This window comes from Erythranthe guttata, chromosome 13 (genome assembly GCF_056151865.1).
Source record: "Erythranthe guttata isolate IM_541 chromosome 13, IM_541, whole genome shotgun sequence".
Taxonomy (NCBI): domain Eukaryota; kingdom Viridiplantae; phylum Streptophyta; class Magnoliopsida; order Lamiales; family Phrymaceae; genus Erythranthe; species Erythranthe guttata.
This window is the reverse complement of record NC_142545.1, coordinates 14992989-15012875: the sequence shown is the minus strand read 5'-3', so window position 1 is coordinate 15012875 and position 19887 is coordinate 14992989. Positions and strand designations below refer to the sequence as shown.

Sequence of the window (19887 nt, the reverse complement as noted above, 5' to 3'; positions counted from 1 at the left end):
TGATATAATCTATAATTTTGCTGTTTGGATATTGTATTGTTCCTCTTTATCCGATTAAATTGATCGAAAGTTCGATCTTGTTTGATAAGTAATTAAGTACAATATGTAATTAAGAATCAAGACAAATTCACACGAATGCTACCACCTGTAACACTTGTAATCATGATTTGGAGACTGTAATTGCAAGTGTAGCATGTCACTTTGCTAGGAAGACTAGCTGAGAAGAGTAGATGTAGCTAATTCTTGAAAAAAGTCGAAAACAGACAATCAGACAACGAATATGAGAATCGGAAAAAAGGAAATTCAAGAATCGTCGACAGTTCAAAATAATCTAAAATCCCGCTTCAATTTCATGAAGAAACATCGATACCGGACTTGATTAGAAGCTCTACAAGCTCGCTCTTTTTAAGCTTGGAGTAACCCTTGATCCCTTTCGATTTCGCAACTTCTTTCAACTCAGCAAGTTTCATGTCTTCAAACTTCTCCGATTGCGCCTCATCTTTGTCCACTTCTGCTGTAACTAATCTTTCATTTTTCAGCTCAATTTCGTCACTAGGGATTATTACGGACGGCGTTTCTGGCAATGTCTCGTTTTTGGGCTGAACTTCGTCTATTGAGCCTGATAGAACTGGTACAGGAGACCTCTTCGTAAAACTTGATGGAGGCCTCGATTTTTCCAAGCCCACATTTGACAGAAGTTCCGATATCTCCTCTTTCTTAAACGAGTCCTTTTGCCGAGCCGCAAATTTATCCCCTCTTCTTCCTACAGTTTTCCCTGTCAGCAAACAAAGAAACCAACTTCAGACCAATACCTAAGATAACCAAATCGTCATCAATTAGCAACAAAAACTAATCCCTTTTGCTTCATTAAAGCTCACACTCACACGAACCTTTTCCTTGTGTTCTCGACTGGTGAAGAACTTCCAAAATCGATTCAGCAGAGGAGGGCTTATTACTATCTTCAGCAGACTTTGAAACCCTCTTCTTGGAACTTACATTCTCCCCTTTCGAAATCGAAGACTGTATTCGCTTAAACAGAGCAAGAATCTCTTGTTTGTTTGGCGACAAAGACGACGACGATTGAGGATTATTACCATCTAGCCCTTCTGCTTTAGAAAAATCTCTGTTTCCATCAACAGCTTTAATGCTTGAGAGGAAAGGCCTATCTGCTATTACTGCCAAATTGAACAAGCTGCATCAAGATCAAACTATTCATTGTTATAACAATGCAATTGACAGCTGTATTTAAGCCCCCTAAAACAAGATAAAAAACAAACAGACCAATGAAATTGCATAAAGAACACCAAATTTAGGGCACATGATACATAAAAAAATGAAAATTTTCACCAAAAAAAGATGGGTTTTCATGAATTCATACATAAGGCAACAGAATATGCTACCCAGATTCTTTAATTACAGAACGAAGATATGAAAATTCAAGAAAGAGAGAGAGCGAAAGATGATACCTTTGAAAGAGAAAAATGGTGGTGTGGCGGAGTTGGGTCGGGTCGGAGCAGAAGAAGATGGCAAGTGAAGAAGGGAGTGCGGATAGAGAAGAGAACCTCCCATTTTTTCTGGAATAAACAATTCTCTAAATTCTTAAACCACGTACACACCACACAGATGAGAAGCTTGCTTTCTGTGTGATGTGCGTATGTATTTTATCCTTTCCAGAACTCGTTTTCATCACGCTCCTCAGGAGCGCGTGCATACACGAACCATCTCCCATTTTTAGGTTTCTTTATTCCAATTTAGATGGTGGAATTTGGAAACGGTTTGGTCACGTGTATTAAATAATCGTTATTCCAATTTTGATCTTAGACCTTAGAGCAACTCCAGTGTAGGAATTAAATAGAATAACTTCTATTTTAATGCTCAAAAACATAAATTTTTATCTCCAATAGTGAAATTAAATTGGTAGTTATTTTGATATTCAACTTCCCGAAATGCAAAAATGCATCCTAGAAAAAGAGGTATCAAAACATTAACTACCCAACAAACCAATTAAAAATTGACACGTGTCAATATTAAATATATTTATGCTTATATTTAAAATTAGATGATTCATTTAATGCTTGCGGTTGGAGTAAATGAGTATCAAAATAATAAAACGAGTATCAAATTAATATTTGATGATCGATTTTCATACTTTACCATTGGAGTTGCTTACCACTCATAAATAGTTACTCTAAAAAATCGTTTATTTTTGAACGGTAGTAAAATCACAAAAAATTGTGTACTATAGCACACAATTTTAGATTAAAATCATTGAAATATTCAAAATATATTTTCAATGCTCAAATCTACAGTATAAAAGATGTTATTCATAATTCATAAATAGACTACAAAAGTAGAAATGGTTCATCTAATTATTGTTTCACTATTTTTTGTATCGTAAAACAAAATCACAAAAAAATCGTATTTTGTTATAGCACACGTCTTTCTTTCTTTTCTTTTTTTGCTAAAAATAGCTAAAACATTCAAATTATTTTTTTAATTTTTTTAACACTTACAGAAGATTTTTATTCATAAGTAGACGAGATAGTTCATATATAAATTGTTTCACTAATTTTGAACAATCAAATAAAATCACACACGCAAAAAATAAAAAAAATAATAAAATAAAAAAAATTCGTAATAGCACTCGTCTTTTGCTAAAAAATGCTGAAATATTCAAAAAATACTTTTATTTAAGCCTGAAATATATAGTATAGAAGATGTTTATGCATAAAAAACAGTTAATCCAAAAATTATTTCACTAGTATTTCAACATATCAAACAAAATCACAAAAAAATCGTATACTATATAGCACACGCATTTTACTAAATATCGTATACTATAGCACATGCATTTTACTAAAAATGGTTGAAAATTCAAAACAACCCTATGATAATCTATGTATAATTTCAGAAATTAATTATTAAAAAAAATGTAGAAAACAAGATAATTAATGGAATTTAGTAAGAGTAGCTGCCAAACTTTCCAACCATAAAGACATTAATTGATGGTTCCTTGCAAAAGAATTGTGATTTAAATCTCCAGATGGACCACACACACCGAATCATTACCCCAATATCAAATTACGAATCATGAATATTACATTATATTATATTATATTAAATTAAACCAAGAAATCATTTTTTTTTTCACAATTCAAAATTTAATTATCTACAGCACTTGGATAAAAGAACCAAGAAGATAATGATAAACACAACAGAAGAAAGCCCGATCGCAACGCCAAGAACAACCTTACTCGGCCCGCTGTGATGCTTCTTCTCCTGCACATTCTCATAGTCGTCGTCGTCGGAACCCTCGCCGGAGCCGTCGGGATCTGTATCCTTCGCCGGCGGCGGCGACACCGGCAGCCCATGTTTATCACAGGGAGCAATTCCAAGCTTCACTTTCGGCCCGAAACTCGAGTGGTTGTAACAAAGATTTGAATTTTCGCCCACCTTGAACACGTGCAACCCTTTTATGAACGTCGAATTGAAAGGCAGAATCCCGTGAAAATTGTTGTTTTCAAGATTCAGGTATTTTAGATTTTTCATATCCCGGATGAATTTGGGAATCGTGCCGTTGAGCTGATTCGAACCCAGATCCAGGTGGATTAGCTCCGGCAATGCGGCTAGGGACTCCGGTATGGGGCCCACCAGGGAGTTCGAGGAGAGAGAGAGATTCTGGAGAGAGGTCAGGTCTCCGATGGTGGTGGGGATTGTTTCGTTGAGTGAATTTGAGGAGAGATTCAAGTGGGCGAGATTGTCGAGGCGGGTTATGGAAATGGGTATTTTTCCTCTGAGGTGATTTACCGAGAAATCGATGGAGGTGAGATTCGGGTGCCACGTGTGCTTGGGGAGGTAGCCGGAGAGATTTGTTTGGGAGAGAGTGACGGAGCGGAGGAGTTTCATGTTCGAGAGGATGATTGAAGGGCCGCTGGCGGTTATGCTGACTCGGGAGACGGTTAACTCGGTGAGGTTCTGGAGGCGGCTGAGCCAGACTCCGGTGAGTTTGTTGTTGAGGCTGTTGATGCAGGTGAATGAGTGGAGGTTCGAGGTGAGCTCGGAGGGGAAGTGGATTGGGGTGACGTGGCAGTTGGTGAAGGTGAGGGAGGTGAGTGTGGAGAGGGATTTGAGTGCGGTGAGGGATAATGCGACGTCGTCTGAGCAGTCGGAGAGTGTGAGTGAGAGGAGGTGGCGGAATGGTGCGGCGGAGTCGCAGGTGGTTTTGGGTGGCGATGCGGCGGCGGCGGAGCAGGGGTCTTTGGAGGTGGGTATGTTGAGGGACTGGAGTGCTCTCAGTTGTTTTGGGTCGAGGGTAGAAGAGGAAATTGGAGAAGAGGAGGGGGTGGGTGCAGATGGCGGCGATGAGGTGGGGGAGATGGTGACGGCGACGGCGGCGGCATTGGTGGTGGCGGCGGAGAAGACGAGGAGGTGGAGGAGGAAGAGGAGGTTTGGTGCCATTGTTGCCGTAGTAGTAAAGATTGTGAAGATTTATGAGGGAGGGCGAGTGAGTGACAGTTGCCAGCTGGCGTGGCTTATTTTAATACCCCTGGATTTGCTGATATTTACACAACGTACCATAATGCAACTGTAGTAAAAGAAATATTAAATAAATGAAACATAGTATTTGGATCAAATTCAATAATTGAAACAAATACAGCAAAGAATACAAAATAGAATCCAATTTCCACTTTCCAGCTAGACTGTTGAGTCAAAAAGGTCAAAAGCAAGTTCCAAGATCCAAGTTGAAAATGCGTGTTACTACACACAAATTTTGGGACAAGGGTACTTTAATGTACTAAACTAATCTTCCCAATTCATATGTAATGTACTATGTCCTTATATTTATATTTAAATTCGTAGTTAAATTTACAGTTTTTACCCCTCAAGTTTGAAATGATTCCTAAATATATTTGGATCACTTATGTTTCAATAATTTAATATTTTTTGTTATTTTCGTCAATTTATAGTTAGTCCCGTCAGTTGCAGTAGTGATGAAAACATGTTTGATTTGGTAAGTTTTAACGGAAAATTGACGAAAATGACTAAAAATATTGAATTTTTGAAACATAAGGAACCAAGTGAAATTAGAGAAAACTTGAGGATGTACTTTTCAGTAAATTCGTACTAATAAAGTCAAAGGCAGAACATGTGAATAAAGGGCAAAATTGGTAAAAATAAAAAATAAAAAAAATCATGCATTATTGTAGCACACTTTAAACCCAACGTAAGATTTTCATCAATCTAACAATCAATGGCAATGCAGCTCTGAGCAACAATGGAAGCATCGTTTTTGGTGACGAAAGGATCGATCTTCACCCACACGAGCGAGAAAACCGACGCCAATAGCACAGACCATAGAACAACAATCGTAGGTGTCCGATTTTGCCGCCCCATTAGACCTTTCAAAAACGGATACAAATGCAGAATCACCCAAAAGGCAAAGAAAACCTTCCCAAACAAAGGGCCCCACGCTTCGTACCCGTTGTTGAGTGCATCCGAAAAACCGGCAACAACTCCAACCAAGTTCACTACAAGTATAGTCGTCGGAGGAATCAAAACGGTCGTCCATTTTATGACGTAGAGCTCGTCGAAATCTGCATCCTCCCCTGCTTTTGTAGTGACGGTGAAGTTGGTGTCGACACCTGCGAGCATTTTCAAGAAGCCTTGGAATACGGCAAATAGATGCGCGGATACGCCTCCTATCACCCAAAACTGCTCGTTTCTCCATATGGCCTCGATGCTCACACCGCTCCACCTCAGCTCGAGCACGCTCGTTGCTATGATCGAGAGGAAGAGCCCGAGGAACAGAACGCTCGCAAGGTTTGATAGCTACAAAAATTCAAGAAAATTAAAAAAAATATATCTTTTTAATGAAGAATAAGATTCGAGATTTGACTTCGATAAAAAGAAATTTTACCGTTGGTATGATGAACTTCCCGGTTAGAAGGCAAATAGCAGGGAGCAAGCAATAGGCGATCAACGGGAGAGAAGTGAAAGGGTAGACAATGGTGTTGATGTAAGCCATCCTTTGAAGCCATTTGAGTCGACCGCCACCAAATCCGTACCAAAGAGGACAGTGTCTACTCAAGAAAATCTCGATCGAACCCAAAGCCCATCTCAGCACCTGGTGCAGCCTGTCGGACAAGTTGATGGGCGCTGATCCTTTAAATGCGGGCCTCAAAGGCATGCAGTAGATCGATCTCCATCCACGGCAGTGCATTTTGAAGCCCGTTAATATATCCTCTGTTACCGAGCCGTATATCCAACCAATCTACAAAAATCTCACGTTTTAAAAACAATAGGAAAAATCAAAAGATAAATTGGAAGAGGGAAAAGAGATATGGATAACTTTTTTCTGACCTCTTTGCCCCATGCAGTTTTTTCTTCGTACCCGCAGCTGATGACGTGGATTGCTTCTTTGATAAGCGTTGATGGATTGGCTGACTCGGCTACTCCTCCGTTTTCCATCATTGTTGACTCGATAAAGACGGTTGATAAGCCAAACGTTTTCTCGAAGCTCATTTGTGAGATGAGTAGTGACCTTTCATGCTCATCATAACCTACACAGATTACCATATATATATAGATTTCAAATTTTGATACTATAAGTTATGTTGAATGGTAAAAAAAAAAATACTTACTGTCGATCTCCCGAAGGTTAAAAATGGCAGCATTAAGGTCTTCCCTTTTTGCATCACGGTAAAGCTCCGAGAGATCTTTCTCCTTTGCGGGTTTTTTGCCACGACAGCAACAGCAGCAGCTGCCGCACCACGAGCAAGACGACGAAGTCTTGGGTAGAGTGGGAATAGAAGAAGGACCATAGCCGTAAAGCGCTTGTCTGTTAAAAACGCATCCCGTTCCGACATAAACGGGTCCTTGAATGCCGTCCAAGCCTTTCATGTTGACCTGATATCATAAAAAAGAAACTAAATTTAAGTGTGCCCAAATTAAAGTTTTTGATTTTTAGGAAAAAACTCGAGAGGAGTCTTACATCGAAGAAAACTGTGTTGCGGTTGGCATATCGGTCGCTCTTATCGATGCCATCAAACCTCTGAGGGAACTGCACGTAGCATACATTGGGCCCCACTTGAGGATCCATCAGGAAACACATTGCCTCGCGAATCGCCTTGCTGTTGTTCACGTAGTGGTCACAATCAAGGTTGAGTATAAATGGGGCATTCGTAAGAACTGCAGATACTCTTACCTGCAAGACAGACATCTTGTTATATAATTATTACAAGAGATAAGCGGAATATTTACGACATATATATATAACATAATAAATAACGCGTACAAGAGCATTTTCGGCGCCAGCCTTCTTATGATGTTGATAGCCAGGCCTCTTCTCCCTCGAGACGTAAACCAGCCTAGGAATCTCGTTGCCTTCTATATCGCGTGCACCGGTATTGCCTAGAAACACCTGAAAAGTAAACCCGAAAAAAGTCCGTCAATAGTATTGAATTAAAAGAAATCGAACCGGAATTATTAAATCAACTAGATTAACACCTGAATCATGCCAGGATGATCGCGTGAATTATTTCCAGGCCAAGGGGTTCCGTCTTCCATAGTCCAGCCTTCGTCTGGTGTTTTCTGGGCCTTTGCTACCAAAGCATTCACCCGAACTTTATACTCTTCATAGTCCCTCTATAATCGAAATACAGAAATACTAATTAATATACTTCAATTCAGCGTTATATTTTCTACCGTGTATATGATTGCTTACTTTCATTGCTCTACGTTCCTTGACAAAAGAAGGCTGTACTTTATCCTTCAAGTAATCAATCTTCTGCGAGAAGTAAAACTCAGGCGCGCGTGGCTCAATGGAGAATTTCTTACAGAAAGGAACCCATTTTCTTGCAAAGTCAGCAGTTTCGACGAGAGATTCGAAACTAAGCATAGCTGCACCGTCATCAGATACGTAACAAGACACTTTATCAACCGGATAATCCACCGCCAGGATCGACAGTACGGTATTTGCAGTTATCAAAGGAGGCTCTTTCAGTGGATCAACTGTACTGACGAAAAAATCCACAGCAGCAAGCTCAGACGGTTCCCCCTCGCGTTCGTACCTGCCACGTCAGATCAGACAAGTCGACAAGGGCAAAAGAAAAAGTAGTACAAGGCGAAAGAGAGAGCATTTGTTTACCTGGCAGATAACCTGTCTATGTACGTCTCCCTGTTTATAGGAGACCACTTAGGGAACTGATCCAGCACCCACGAAAACGCGAACCAGATCTCACAAATAACGGAAGTGAGCCAGAGACCAAAGGCACTGTCGACGGGGTGCGTTACACGGTAATGGAAGAAAAGAATCAGAATAATCAGTCGCATAATGATCACGGTTCTGTACGGTGCCAGCTGAGATTTTGGTAGAGGAACTACTCTTGAAAGTGGCTTTGCAGCCTCCCCTGATCTGCATTAATCGGGTATCGTTAATATTCGTTTAGGAACTTTAATATTCGTTAATCTTTGTTTATGAACTTACTGCGATTTTTCCTCCATCTGCTGCTCAGGTGGAATTTCCGCTGCTTCTTTTTTATCTTTTGCTGCAGGCTTCTTCTTCTTATTTTTCTTGTCTTTCCAACTTTCCACCCTGTTCTTCCATATCGGATTTCCCGAATCGCCGTTGTATTCTTTTAATACAAGAAAATAATCCAAAAATCAGCGAATATTAAGTAGAGAAGATATATATTTCCGCGGGTTTATCGTAATTCTATTTACTCACCACTGTCCACTGTGGAAACAGTACTAAAATTTCTAGCATGAATTCCGGCATCCTGCAAGAATTGTTGTTTTTGTCACATTGAAGAAGTCGATCAGTGACTACGAAATTCACATTTACAAATTCAATTTCAAACGTTTAACTGAATCATACCTGAGCAGGATTTAGATTCGATACAGCCAGTGGCATATGATTTCCGGATGCTGCTTCAACTTCAGCCACTGCTGCCTCGTCTGTTCATAAACACAGAACCGATTAAATTATGTTCAGTGCAAAAACATGATTCGTAAGAGAAGAGAGAGAGAGAGAGAGAGAGAGAGAGAGAGAGAGAGAGAGAGAGAGAGAGAGAGAGAGAGAGAGAGAGAGAGAGAGAGAGAGAGAGAGAGAGAGAGAGAGAGAGAGAGAGAGAGAGAGAGAGAGAGAGAGAGAGAGAGAGAGAGAGCACACCATCACTGTAAGGAATGCCACAGTGGACGCAAGAACTCCGGCCTTGCTTGATTTCGTAGTCGAAACAATGGTGGCATACGGGATGGTTACAATGCCGACACGACAAAAACAATTGACCGTCGGCATTTAACCCCACTTGTTCGCCGCACGTGTTGCATACGGGAACCCCAGACTCCATCATTTCTACTTCTCACCGTTACTTTTGTTTTATTTTTCGAATTTCAAGCTCGGTTGCTGTATATATAAATATAGTATTGCACTAATTTCAAGAATATAAAAATGGCCAGTTTGATGAAAGCTGCTGTTGGAGAGGAGAAAATGGGAGCAAAGTCATTTTCTTGGTGGAAAGATTTGAAATTTTGCGGGAATTGCAAGGCAGGTTATGGTTGAGGCTTCAGACAGCTCATCTTGCCCAACCAACCATGCTTGAATCTCACGTACCAACCAAAATGGCAAAATTGTAAACAATCCTCCCACTTTAAGAAAATTACAAGAAAGGCCTGTTTTCCGTACAAAGCCAGAATAGCACCCACTTGATTCTTGTTCTTGACAAAATGTCTATTTTAGCCTCTTCTCAGACAAGAATGGTTATCTGGTGCATATTCCAATTAATGCCTTCCCAGTTTCCAACCCAATTGCCAATTCATATAAGGGGCTTGCTATTATCAGTGCGATTTTTACCACTCGCAGTGCAAAATAATTCATTTTTTTTTTCTTTTCCAAATCTTATCCAAATATCCTCTCAAACACTCTCAACCTTTTATTCTTAAAATTTATCAATTTTAGTATTTTTTCGACCAATATCAGTTAGAGCACAAGTATTATCGACATGGATGGCAACGGCTTCGATTTTGAGGTGAAAATACACGTTTTTTGTTCGTTTCCAACGTTTTTAGAGATTTCGTATCATAACACACGAAATATATGCTTTCATTTCGTGTAATACTATACGAAATATGTCTTAAAATCGTTAGTTGTGTGTTTCGTATACAGTCACACGAAATGGAAGCTTAAATTTCGTAGTAACACCTACGAAATGGAAGCTATTATTTCGTGTGTGTTTACACGAAATGCAAGCTTCCATTTCGTGTGATTATCTACGAAATCCCTTAAATATTGTCTTTTAATTTTAAATATTTATGCAGGAACTAAGAGAACAATCTCACGATCATAGTCACTTCTTTGAACGTGGTATTGTGTGTGATAGTAGAGAAGCGTTAATTATGTGGGCAAAAGACACAGCAATTAGTCATAATCATCGACTGATTAATCATCGTAAATCAGAAAAATATCATGTTTTAACGTGTGAAAGATATCAATCTGGACGACACGGACTATTGAAGAAACGTTCTTGTCCGTTCAGGTTAATTGGCAAAAAATCAACGGAGGATGGATTATGGCGATTGAGTGTGAGTAATGGTAATCATAACCATCTGCCGGGTATTTGAGTAATGGTAACTTATGTTTAAATTTATATTTGTTTTAATTTTGCATTCAAACTTATGTTTTGGAATATTTAAATTTGTAGCGTTGTGTTTTGCATTTTATATGTTTAATCTATGTTTTTGGAATGTATTAAATTTGTAAGATTGTTTGTAAGGTTGTTTAAATATGTACTTTAATTGCTTCAGTTGTACGTAGTTTCTAAATTCAAATAATAAAACTAGTGAATTAAAATACAAAACAACAAACTAGTAAATTAAATAGTTCGTAATAATAATAAACAAAATAAAAATTAGTAAAACAATTAGTTCCTAATTAAAAATAAAAATAAATTATTAAATTAAATAGTTCCTAACAATAATAAAAATGCATAGTCCTAATAATAATAAAAATAAACTTTAAAATTAAATAGTTCATAAAAATATATAACTAGCAAAAGTAACCGATAAACTACCGCCTCGCTCTCCTCGGCGGCTGCACCTCATGATCGTCGTCGTCATCGTCGTCGTCGTTGTCGTTGTCACGGTCGATGCCAAGATATCGGGCGGCGGGCTCCAAAATATCTCCAAGATCGGCACGTAGATCGGCAAACTGCTGCATCCAGTCCTGTCCAGTGCTCCTGGTGATCGGGTACAGGGCACGTACTACCTGGTAATAAGCCGGCTGATCTGGTGGCCTCACATTCTCTCGATGCACTGGAGCCGGGCCTACGTCGGGGTTGTTGATCTTCGGATGAGTCCGCTCGGTGTACCACTCCATGTAGTGCTCGTCGACTTCCCCCCGTTGTCGTGCCGTCTTGTATGCGCGGGCATGAATGGAATGAGCCTGGACCATGTCCCACATCCCACCCGGAAATGGGTAGTTGACTTTGTACGATGTACCTCCTTTGGGACCGCGTGAACATGGCTCCATCGACGGAATCAAGCCGCGTGGTATATCCTGAACCCATCCAAACTGTCGGACGCAACGATCAGGCATATACGGCTCTACGACCCACATGTACTGGATCGTGCCATGATACAACGTACGAGGGATACTCTCGTGTATATCCCGACCATACGGTAGCCACTCGACCTAAACAGAAAACAATATAAATACATAAATCAAAAAATTCATATTTAAACAAACTACAAGACATATTTAAATCAAAAAATTCATATCGAAAAATTCATATTTCAAAAAATATAAATACATAAATATAAAAGACTTACATCATCCGCTGTCATATTGTCGAGTAAACCTCGAATATGCTCGAGCGTGCCCGCTTTTGGTGGCGCGTTCCACCTCTTGCATCGAGGCTGAAACTCGCGGTAGCGCTCGCTCTCATCCGGCGGCTGGAATCTCGGGAAATACTCGTATATCCAGCACTGCAAATATTTTATTTAAAGATATTAAAATTTATTAAAATATATTAAAATGAACAAAATAAGTTCCAAATATATTAAAATTTACCTGAAGAAGGGTGGTGCAACCCGCCAAGCCCCTCGATTGTGCTCGGCTGCATATACCCAACTCTCTGTATAGATTGGCCAAACAGGCCGAACCCCACGAATACGTGCCGACCTGATCAAGCACTGAATCCTCGAGCACGTGTATATACCACGGTTTCACCCGATCACATGTCTTGTCGGGGAATAAAATCGACCCGAGGAGAAACACCAGGTATATCTGAACTCGGCGTCTCATGGGCGTGTCGGGCATCAACAACTGTCCCTGTAACATCCTCCATGTGGGGCCCCCATGCTTCCACGACTCGTCAATCTCCTCAAACTCGAGGTTTAAGGCCTCGGACAGCAAATACACGCAGTTTGTCCGCTCGGCTGCATCGTCGTACCTAGGCGCGACCACCCGTCCCTCCACATTGGCACCTAGAATCATCTGGACATCGTGAAGAGTGATAGTCATCTCACCCCACGGCATATGGAAGCTGTTCGTCTCCGGCTGCCACCGCTCCACGAATGCAAACAACAGCGGAATATCTAGGCCCTGTAAATAACATCGGGCTAGGGGATACAAACCGGTCATCCGCAGAAAATGCTTGTCTACGGATACATCTACGTCTTCTAGGGCATCTGCTATCTTCTCGTAGTTGAATTGGTTCAGGGAGTTGATACGGGACTCCACTCGTCCAACCGGACGTTCCTGCAATCATTTATTTAGAAAACATATTAATTAATCAACTATAAAAATATTTTATAGAAGATACAAAAATTATAATATTAGAATTAAAACAAGTAATTAACTTACTTCTCCCCTCCAAATAGATGCCGCTACGTGCGACTTGAAACTCGGTATCAAAGACGGATCCCGCGGGCCACCGGGAAATGGACCATCTAGCACATCCGGATTCACTCGAGTATAAGGTCGACCTCCACGGCCCCGTCCTCGGCCTCCACGACCTCTACGACCTCCACGAGCTACAACCTCAGTCTCGTGAACGGGGGCCACATATTCCTCCTCCTCCATAGCACGAGAAGACCCAACATCGGGATGTGGAACTGATGATCTGGCTGCACCAGCCCTCTCAGCCTCTCGCCTACGTCGTGTAGACATAGTCATGCGCTCGCGCTCGCGCTCTTGATGTTCAGCCTCTTCACGAACTGCTCGCATAATTGCACTTGATTTCCCTTTGCCTGCCATCTGTTAAATAAAACACTATTAACATCAGTCTAAATAATAATAATAAATAAAATAAATCTTGAAAAAAAAAAATATGAACTGTGCTGTTTCACTGTCATTTCGTGGACAAACACACGAAATTAGTGCCTCTATTTCGTGTAAGAACACACGAAATACAAGCACTGGTTTCGTGTGTTTGTCCACGAAATGACAGTGAAACAGACAAAGTACTTACGTTTCGTGTACAATTACACGAAATGAAAGCTTACATTTCGTGAGAAATCTCACGAAATGTAAGCTTTCATTTCGTGTAATTGTACACGAAACGTAAGAAAAACTAACAAATACGTGAATTTCGTGTACAAACTCACGAAATTAACCCCTACATTTCGTGCGTTTCTACACGAAATGAAAGTTTATTTCCGAAAACTTTCGAACACAATCAAAATACTCAAAACGTATAGATTTTCGACGAAATTTGTTAAAATACTACTATAGAAACATTGGGTCAATGATTTCGAGTTCGAATTTTACCTTAATCGTTGTTGAATTGCTCGTTTAATCCGCAAGAACTCGAAGAACCTTGGATAGGGTTTGAGAGAATTTTGAATTTTCTTAAGAAAAGTTACAAATGAAATAAAGTCGCACTGCAAGCCGGTAAAAGTTGTTCTATGAATAGCATTTCAGTTCATATAATGAATATACATTTCCTTTTCCTTTTTTTTTTTTTTTTTTTTTGGGGGGGATGGGGGGTTCAGAAACCAATTAGCCAAGAATCTGAAAATAGCTATACTACTTGTAATAATACTGTCTACCAAAGAATTCATAGTACAATTAAGTACAAAATTCAGAAGTTGGAATAGGATTTAATAAAAGTCTCCTGAGAATTCATCTGTTACAGTCTCGGAAGTGTTTGCCCGTCCAATAACTTATCCAACAGTGTAAACCTTTACGATTTTGGATGTGTCGCAGACAACTAGGTTCTCTGAATCAGATGGAGTTGTGCACAGCCAATTCACCTGACAAGGCAAGAATCCTATCACAACAATGCCATACTAAAAAGAAAAAAAGAAAAAAGACAATGTTAGTTACTAACCTTTTTGCTCAGACTAATGTTAGAACATAGAAGATCACCAACGTTGCTAGTAGCTCTACCTGCATCGAAACATTTGAACCAATCCCACACCTTCACCGATTTATCATTCCCGCCAGAGATGATAAACTTCCCCTTCTCTCCAAACATCGAAAAAGTCCTAAAGTATTACAAAAATTAATGGTTAATACAATTTTCCTCTGTGCAAGAACCATATTGTTTTTTTAAACAAACGCTAATATTGCTTACACGGAAGATACTGCACTAGTGTGTCCACCCATCGTGTAGTCCAGCTTAAAGTTTCCATCATTTTGATCAGCACTCTGGGAATCATTATTTTTTGGTATTTTCGAGTTAGAACCCATTTTGTACTTAGTCGAGATTTTGGATTTGAGAGGAGCGATTTCAGGTTCGAGGTTGATTATATTGATAACACCATCACCCCTAGCTGTAACACAGATCTTTCCAACTTTATCGACAATATCAAGGTCGGGAACTATGACGGCATGGACGAAAGCTGGGTTACAGCACTGTCCCGCATCACCTCCAATGCCTACACAAGTTATAGACAATTGATGTTAGAGAAAAAATAATATTTTGTTGTCGAATTAGAGAATATAAAGATGACATAGAAGGCAGTGATACCAAAGTCCATAATCGTCTTTGGGCGTCCTTTCGAGAAGTCCCACATCACAAGTTTTGAGTCGAGACCTCCTGTGATGACTGCAACATGGATATAAAAAAAAATTATTAAAAAATACGGGTACTGCAAATAATACAGAGAAACCTAGAAACAAAATAGGAATATATATTTTCAAAGTTTGAAGTACATTCGACACATGTTTTATTAACAATTCAAGTAGATAAAAATTATATCGTCTTAAACTCTGGGATTTCTTCTAACCACAAATGAGATCAATACAGGTTGATCAAATGATCTAAACAAACTCAGAATTGTGTAGAATCACAAGACAGCTAAATGTAGACTTGTGTAACAGTACCTTCCCAAGATCTCCATGGAAGAAATTGAACGCTGCTGCAGATCTGAAAGAAACAGTTAACGATAACAACACAATAATTTTTTTTTATCAGAATCAAATGAAAGATGCAAAACGTATCAAACTGTATGGATATTATACCTTGGCAAACTTTAAGGTCAACAGGGCTAGCATGAACATAAAGTGATCAGGAGAACTGGAAACCAACACTTGAAAGGAAAATAAATAAAGGAAATCGGTCCAAATAAAGAACATCTTCCCCAACAAGATATAGGTAAGGATACACTGTTGTGACCAGCTCTTAATGTTTTGTATAGACATTGTTGGTGGACATCAATGATCTGCAACAAAAAGACAATAGTCATCGTCTCTACTATAATATTACCAAGCGGGATTCTGTAAATATAAGACACATATATTTCTGTTCAAAGGTCGAGCAAATTTCTACGTGTCCCGATTTCTATATGTGGGTTCATTTTGATAGCTAGAAGAGTGTCTGCTGAGCCTTACGTTGTCATTAATCTGGCATTATTCTTAATTTCTTATACCAAATATGTTAGCAATGTGTCTTTGAATCAAACAAAACTAATTTGATAACAGAAACCGAATCCTACCAAATGAGTATACCTTTATATCTCCAGCATCATCTGCAGCAGCTAAAAAAGGGGATTTGGGGTGGCAAGCAATCTGCAGGAATAAATCATATGAAAATGGAGTATAGAAAACAAATGTTTGTAGCAAATTCAAAGGATTTTAAATTTCAAAATTTGCTAGCGAATGAGACACCACCATTTGGTAAGTTCTTTAATCGACAACATCACTGGTTATGTTTGGATGTTTGGACAACTACTGGTAAATTATTCTTGTACAAGATGTTTCAGATTCACGCAGTTGCAGGAAATCTTTGTAACAGATCCATATACTATATGTGTTGTTCAGAAGAGATTCACAAATAGACACAATTAGAAATGAAAGCTTGGATATTATAGCGAAGCATAGTACCGTCAAAAGTAAATATACTACCTCGGTCATACCTGATTTATCTCATCCTTGTTGTAGCTATAACTTTGTAGTTGCTTCCATGAATCTGTCTGACATAATGAATGACGGTGTTACTAACAAAAATGATTCTAATTATAATTTGCAGTAAAGAGATTTATCATCATAACATTTCAAGAAAAAGTGTCAATACGAAGACCTGAGTAGTTCACAATTATCATTAACTCAAATCCATCAACAAAGAACGAAATAAAAACAATAAAATAAACATAAAAGCAAGGCATACCATATGCAAATCAAAGCATTTGACTTCATTTCCTGCAGATACATATATGATATCTTCATCTCCTGCAGCATCCATAAAGTTTACCCCCATTAATTGAACGAATAGAAAATGCAATATTAACGTGGAGCAATAAATCGAACCAGTAAAACTATCATTGAAGAAGAAAGGGGAAAATCGAACCTGGCTTAAAACATAAAGACGAAACAGGGTTTCCATTCCCTACATCCATACTGAACAACACGTCTTTGCACCGTAAATCATACCAGCAAACGCATCCATCCTATTTCACGTGAATTAAAATCAAAAAATCAACTGCTATTTGAAAGCCGATTAAAAAAAAAAAAAAGGATTATTAAAATTTTCGAAACCCCTCTAGAAATTCCTATTCAAATTCATGCTCAAGAGTAGAAGTAACTCTATCGAGTGTGCGGTGAAAAGAAGAAATACCTCCGCGGATGTGGCGATGAGACCTGGACGGAGGCGAGAAGCGATACAGCAAGTCGCCGCCGCTTTGTGCCCTCTCAGTCGTCTCGGCTCCGTCGTCATGGCGGCAGCGCCTTTTGAGGATTCAGGCTTTCCGGCCAGGATGAAAAAACGCTGTTCAATTTTTTAATATTAAAAGCGTGGTTAGTATATGTACTTTCCTAATCAAAAGCGGCGTTTGAGTGGGCCGTTATGGTAATTGGGCTTGGACTATTAACTTTGGAAATAAAGCTGGCCGAATATTCCAATTTCCAACGGTCATATTTTATTTAACTAAACAAGTTAAATACAGCACACGGTAAATGTGTTCTAATCCAGAAAGATTCCCACCCAACTTTGTTGCTTCCATATTTTCATTTAAATAAATTTGGGAAAATCCGGTGTTAGACTCGGTCGATAAACCGATCGAAAACGTATAAAATATTCAGTTTGTTATTTGATTTTTTTTCTTTCGAATTCCGATATTTGGTACATTATAGTATATATACGGTATTGATATCGGATAAACCAAACCGTACCGAATTCTTAAATATTTAATATATATTTCTTTTATTTTAAATCTTATAAGGTCGTTATAACAAATAATAAAATACTTCTAGATTAATAATTTTCCCATTATTATAGGGTTGATTATTGAAATTTGAGTGTAAAATTCATGAATTAATTTGTTTAAATATTTTTTTACCTTTTCTATAATAAGATAATATGTTTTCGGTTTACCGGTACAGAGCCGAAAAAACCGAATTAATTCGATAAAGAAAAAATACCGTACCGTTTACACAAATAAACACCCCTAGATAAATCCAACAGTTCAATTTATTAATTTTAGAATTTGCAAAAATTACAAGGAAAATCAGGTTGCTATATACCTCTTTTTTTGGCTACCATAAAAAACAGATTACACTAAGAAAATTCTCAAAAATAAATAAATATATATATGTACAAAGTCTATTTACAAAAAATCACAACACAAGATTAAGAACTAAAAAGAAAAAAAAATATATATATAAAATCCAATATAATTATGAATAATATTCATTCATCTAACAGCAGATGCAATGACAGAGTGAGCCCACCATTTGAGACTATCTTTCATGTCAATCTCATTACCCACATGAATATCTACAGGAACTCTCCATTTCATTAATAATTCTCTCTCTTCATTTTCTCTCTCCCAAACTTCAGACAAGTAAGGCCTTGCTCTTTCATGTTCTTCATGAACATTTTGTTGATGAACATCCGACAAATTATAATCCATCTTCTTCTTCTGCCCTAATTTGTGCAGCCCAGGGATGATGTCAGCCAAACTCGAATCAAGCTTGTCTTCCTCGGAGAAAACAAACCCTAGATCCATGAAACCCTTCACCTCTTCAAACTCCAGCTCCGACAAGCTTTTGCTCAGCCTTTTCTTCTTTTTATTAATACTATTTGAAATTCTACTCGGTTTCTTGATTTCCGGAGAGAATTCTCTCTCCGAGAGTATGGTTTGGAGGTGGTGGGGTTTGTCGAGTACTGAATTTGGAGAGATCGTCGGAATATAATAATTAGATGTACCCATGTCGAAACTTTTCGATCTTGTTTCGATTGTTATTTGGCTTTGTTTCGGCGAATGATTTTCTAATTGGATCGTTTGGCTTACTGCAGGATTGTTTGATGTTGTTTTTGGTTGTTTTTCGAGGATTTCGAGGTAGAACCAGTTTGAATCGAAGAGGTTTAAAACAGCTTCCGCTTCCATTAACGGCGGCTGAATTTTTAACAGAAAAAGTAATGAAAGAAGGGTTTTTTTTTTTATCAATCTGGAGAAAAGGAATACAAATGGAGAGTTTATATATCACTTGTCCGAAGAATTCGTGGACGAAAATGCCCTTTGTATACACACGTTTTTACTCTTTGAATATTTTTATAACAACGAGTGTACCAAAACTTATTGACCTAAGGCTGCATGCCAAATTGTCTTTTTTAATTATTATTATAATTATTAAGTTTCTTGGAGATTTCTATTTCATTGGAGTTACATTATTAATTGTTTCATAGACTTTCTTTGCTTCTAGTGGGATGAAACGATAATGAAATTAAAAGAAAAAAAAAAGATGATTATCAAGTATATATTGAATAGATTATGATTCATTTTTCGATAATTATTTTTCTAAGGTGTGCTGAAAATTGATTTTTAAACTTTTTATTTTGTAAAGTGGATATATAAACAATTAAACAATTGTTATTAGATTTGTTGTTACAGTCAAGATTAAGACAAAGTCTCCGTAATGGGAAGGCAGAGTAAAATATGTTAACCAAAAAAATATATTTGGCTTGTTTTTCATCTTCTTAATTTGACCTCTTTGAAGGGCTTTTTCGTAAAATCACGGACTCATCACGAGAATATACCCATCTGGACGCGCATCTTTGAACGTTGTAGATTGGAAGTCGTACTTAAATCGTTGACCCTCCTCACCCGAGAAACATATTTTTAATTGAAGGCTGCGGGGGTGCGTGCGGATGGGGCCAAGTTCCACTCACACGTGGCAACAGCAATGTTATTGTCATCATATCTTAACTGAAAAGTACTAAATAAATTATAAACACAATAAAATAATATGGATTGACGCCAAATTTTATTTATATTTTTCTGCATTATATTATTTATAAAATAATATGGATTGACACCAAATTTTATTTATCTTTGATCTTGATTATTGATTCTTCTTGCTTCCATCCTCACCATCCATCTTTTAAATCCTACTTTTTGATCTTTTATCCCCCTCTTTCTTTTCTGGTCGTACCACAATACTAAATGTAT

The 19887-nt window shown here is 38.3% G+C and overlaps 5 protein-coding genes across 5 annotated transcripts; all 5 read right to left on the bottom strand.

Moving 5' to 3' along the window:
* Positions 1-220: 220 nt before the first annotated feature.
* LOC105968631 (Rho termination factor) lies at positions 221-1650 on the bottom strand. The gene is made up of 3 exons (XM_012993262.2): positions 1467-1650; positions 891-1175; positions 221-775 (listed from the first exon to the last, which is right to left on the bottom strand). Exons 1-3 carry the CDS (start codon positions 1567-1569, stop codon positions 351-353), a joined length of 813 nt encoding a protein of 270 aa, XP_012848716.2. The 5' UTR covers positions 1570-1650; the 3' UTR covers positions 221-350.
* Positions 1651-3138: 1488 nt separating this feature from the next.
* LOC105968628 (receptor-like protein 51) lies at positions 3139-4857 on the bottom strand. The gene has a single exon (XM_012993260.2). The coding sequence runs from the start codon at positions 4456-4458 to the stop codon at positions 3166-3168; it is 1293 nt and encodes a 430-aa protein (XP_012848714.2). The 5' UTR covers positions 4459-4857; the 3' UTR covers positions 3139-3165.
* Positions 4858-5056: 199 nt separating this feature from the next.
* On the bottom strand, positions 5057-9532 carry IRX1 (cellulose synthase family protein). The gene is made up of 13 exons (XM_088811380.1): positions 9170-9532; positions 8876-8955; positions 8726-8777; positions 8486-8633; positions 8147-8413; positions 7724-8069; positions 7507-7644; positions 7295-7420; positions 6992-7204; positions 6642-6906; positions 6361-6560; positions 5918-6271; positions 5057-5829 (listed from the first exon to the last, which is right to left on the bottom strand). Exons 1-13 carry the CDS (start codon positions 9348-9350, stop codon positions 5242-5244), a joined length of 2958 nt encoding a protein of 985 aa, XP_088667506.1. The 5' UTR covers positions 9351-9532; the 3' UTR covers positions 5057-5241.
* Positions 9533-13996: 4464 nt separating this feature from the next.
* Positions 13997-17228, bottom strand: LOC148766005 (Transducin/WD40 repeat-like superfamily protein). Its single transcript, XM_088811381.1, has 11 exons — positions 17055-17228; positions 16788-16887; positions 16608-16669; positions 16357-16413; positions 15950-16009; positions 15607-15663; positions 15326-15368; positions 14970-15047; positions 14574-14877; positions 14328-14484; positions 13997-14250 (listed from the first exon to the last, which is right to left on the bottom strand). The coding sequence occupies exons 1-11, from the start codon at positions 17151-17153 to the stop codon at positions 14161-14163; spliced, it is 1107 nt and encodes a 368-aa protein (XP_088667507.1). The 5' UTR covers positions 17154-17228; the 3' UTR covers positions 13997-14160.
* Positions 17229-18129: 901 nt separating this feature from the next.
* LOC105968391 (uncharacterized) lies at positions 18130-18648 on the bottom strand. Its single transcript, XM_012993018.2, has one exon. The coding sequence runs from the start codon at positions 18646-18648 to the stop codon at positions 18130-18132; it is 519 nt and encodes a 172-aa protein (XP_012848472.2).
* Between the last annotated feature and the right edge of the window lie 1239 nt (positions 18649-19887).

Bases quoted from the DNA above. Each gene is read 5' to 3' on its own strand.
- LOC105968391 (XM_012993018.2), bottom strand. From the start codon at position 18,648: ATGGGTACATCTAATTATTATATTCCGACGATCTCTCCAAATTCAGTA.
- IRX1 (XM_088811380.1), bottom strand. From the start codon at position 9,350: ATGATGGAGTCTGGGGTTCCCGTATGCAACACGTGCGGCGAACAAGTG. The intron at 8,634-8,725 runs GTGAGTAAATAG...TTGTATTAAAAG, and splicing joins TGTTTCCACAGTGGACAGTG to AATACAACGGCGATTCGGGA. The intron at 7,645-7,723 runs GTAAGCAATCAT...TTTCGATTATAG, and splicing joins AGGAACGTAGAGCAATGAAA to AGGGACTATGAAGAGTATAA.
- LOC105968631 (XM_012993262.2), bottom strand. From the start codon at position 1,569: ATGGGAGGTTCTCTTCTCTATCCGCACTCCCTTCTTCACTTGCCATCT. The intron at 1,176-1,466 runs GTATCATCTTTC...TCAATTTGGCAG, and splicing joins ACCATTTTTCTCTTTCAAAG to TAATAGCAGATAGGCCTTTC. The intron at 776-890 runs GTTCGTGTGAGT...GTTTGCTGACAG, and splicing joins GTCGAGAACACAAGGAAAAG to GGAAAACTGTAGGAAGAAGA.
- LOC148766005 (XM_088811381.1), bottom strand. From the start codon at position 17,153: ATGACGACGGAGCCGAGACGACTGAGAGGGCACAAAGCGGCGGCGACT. The intron at 16,010-16,356 runs GTATGACCGAGG...TTATTCCTGCAG, and splicing joins ACAAGGATGAGATAAATCAG to ATTGCTTGCCACCCCAAATC. The intron at 15,664-15,949 runs GTATACTCATTT...TTTTTGTTGCAG, and splicing joins ATGATGCTGGAGATATAAAG to ATCATTGATGTCCACCAACA.
- LOC105968628 (XM_012993260.2), bottom strand. From the start codon at position 4,458: ATGGCACCAAACCTCCTCTTCCTCCTCCACCTCCTCGTCTTCTCCGCC.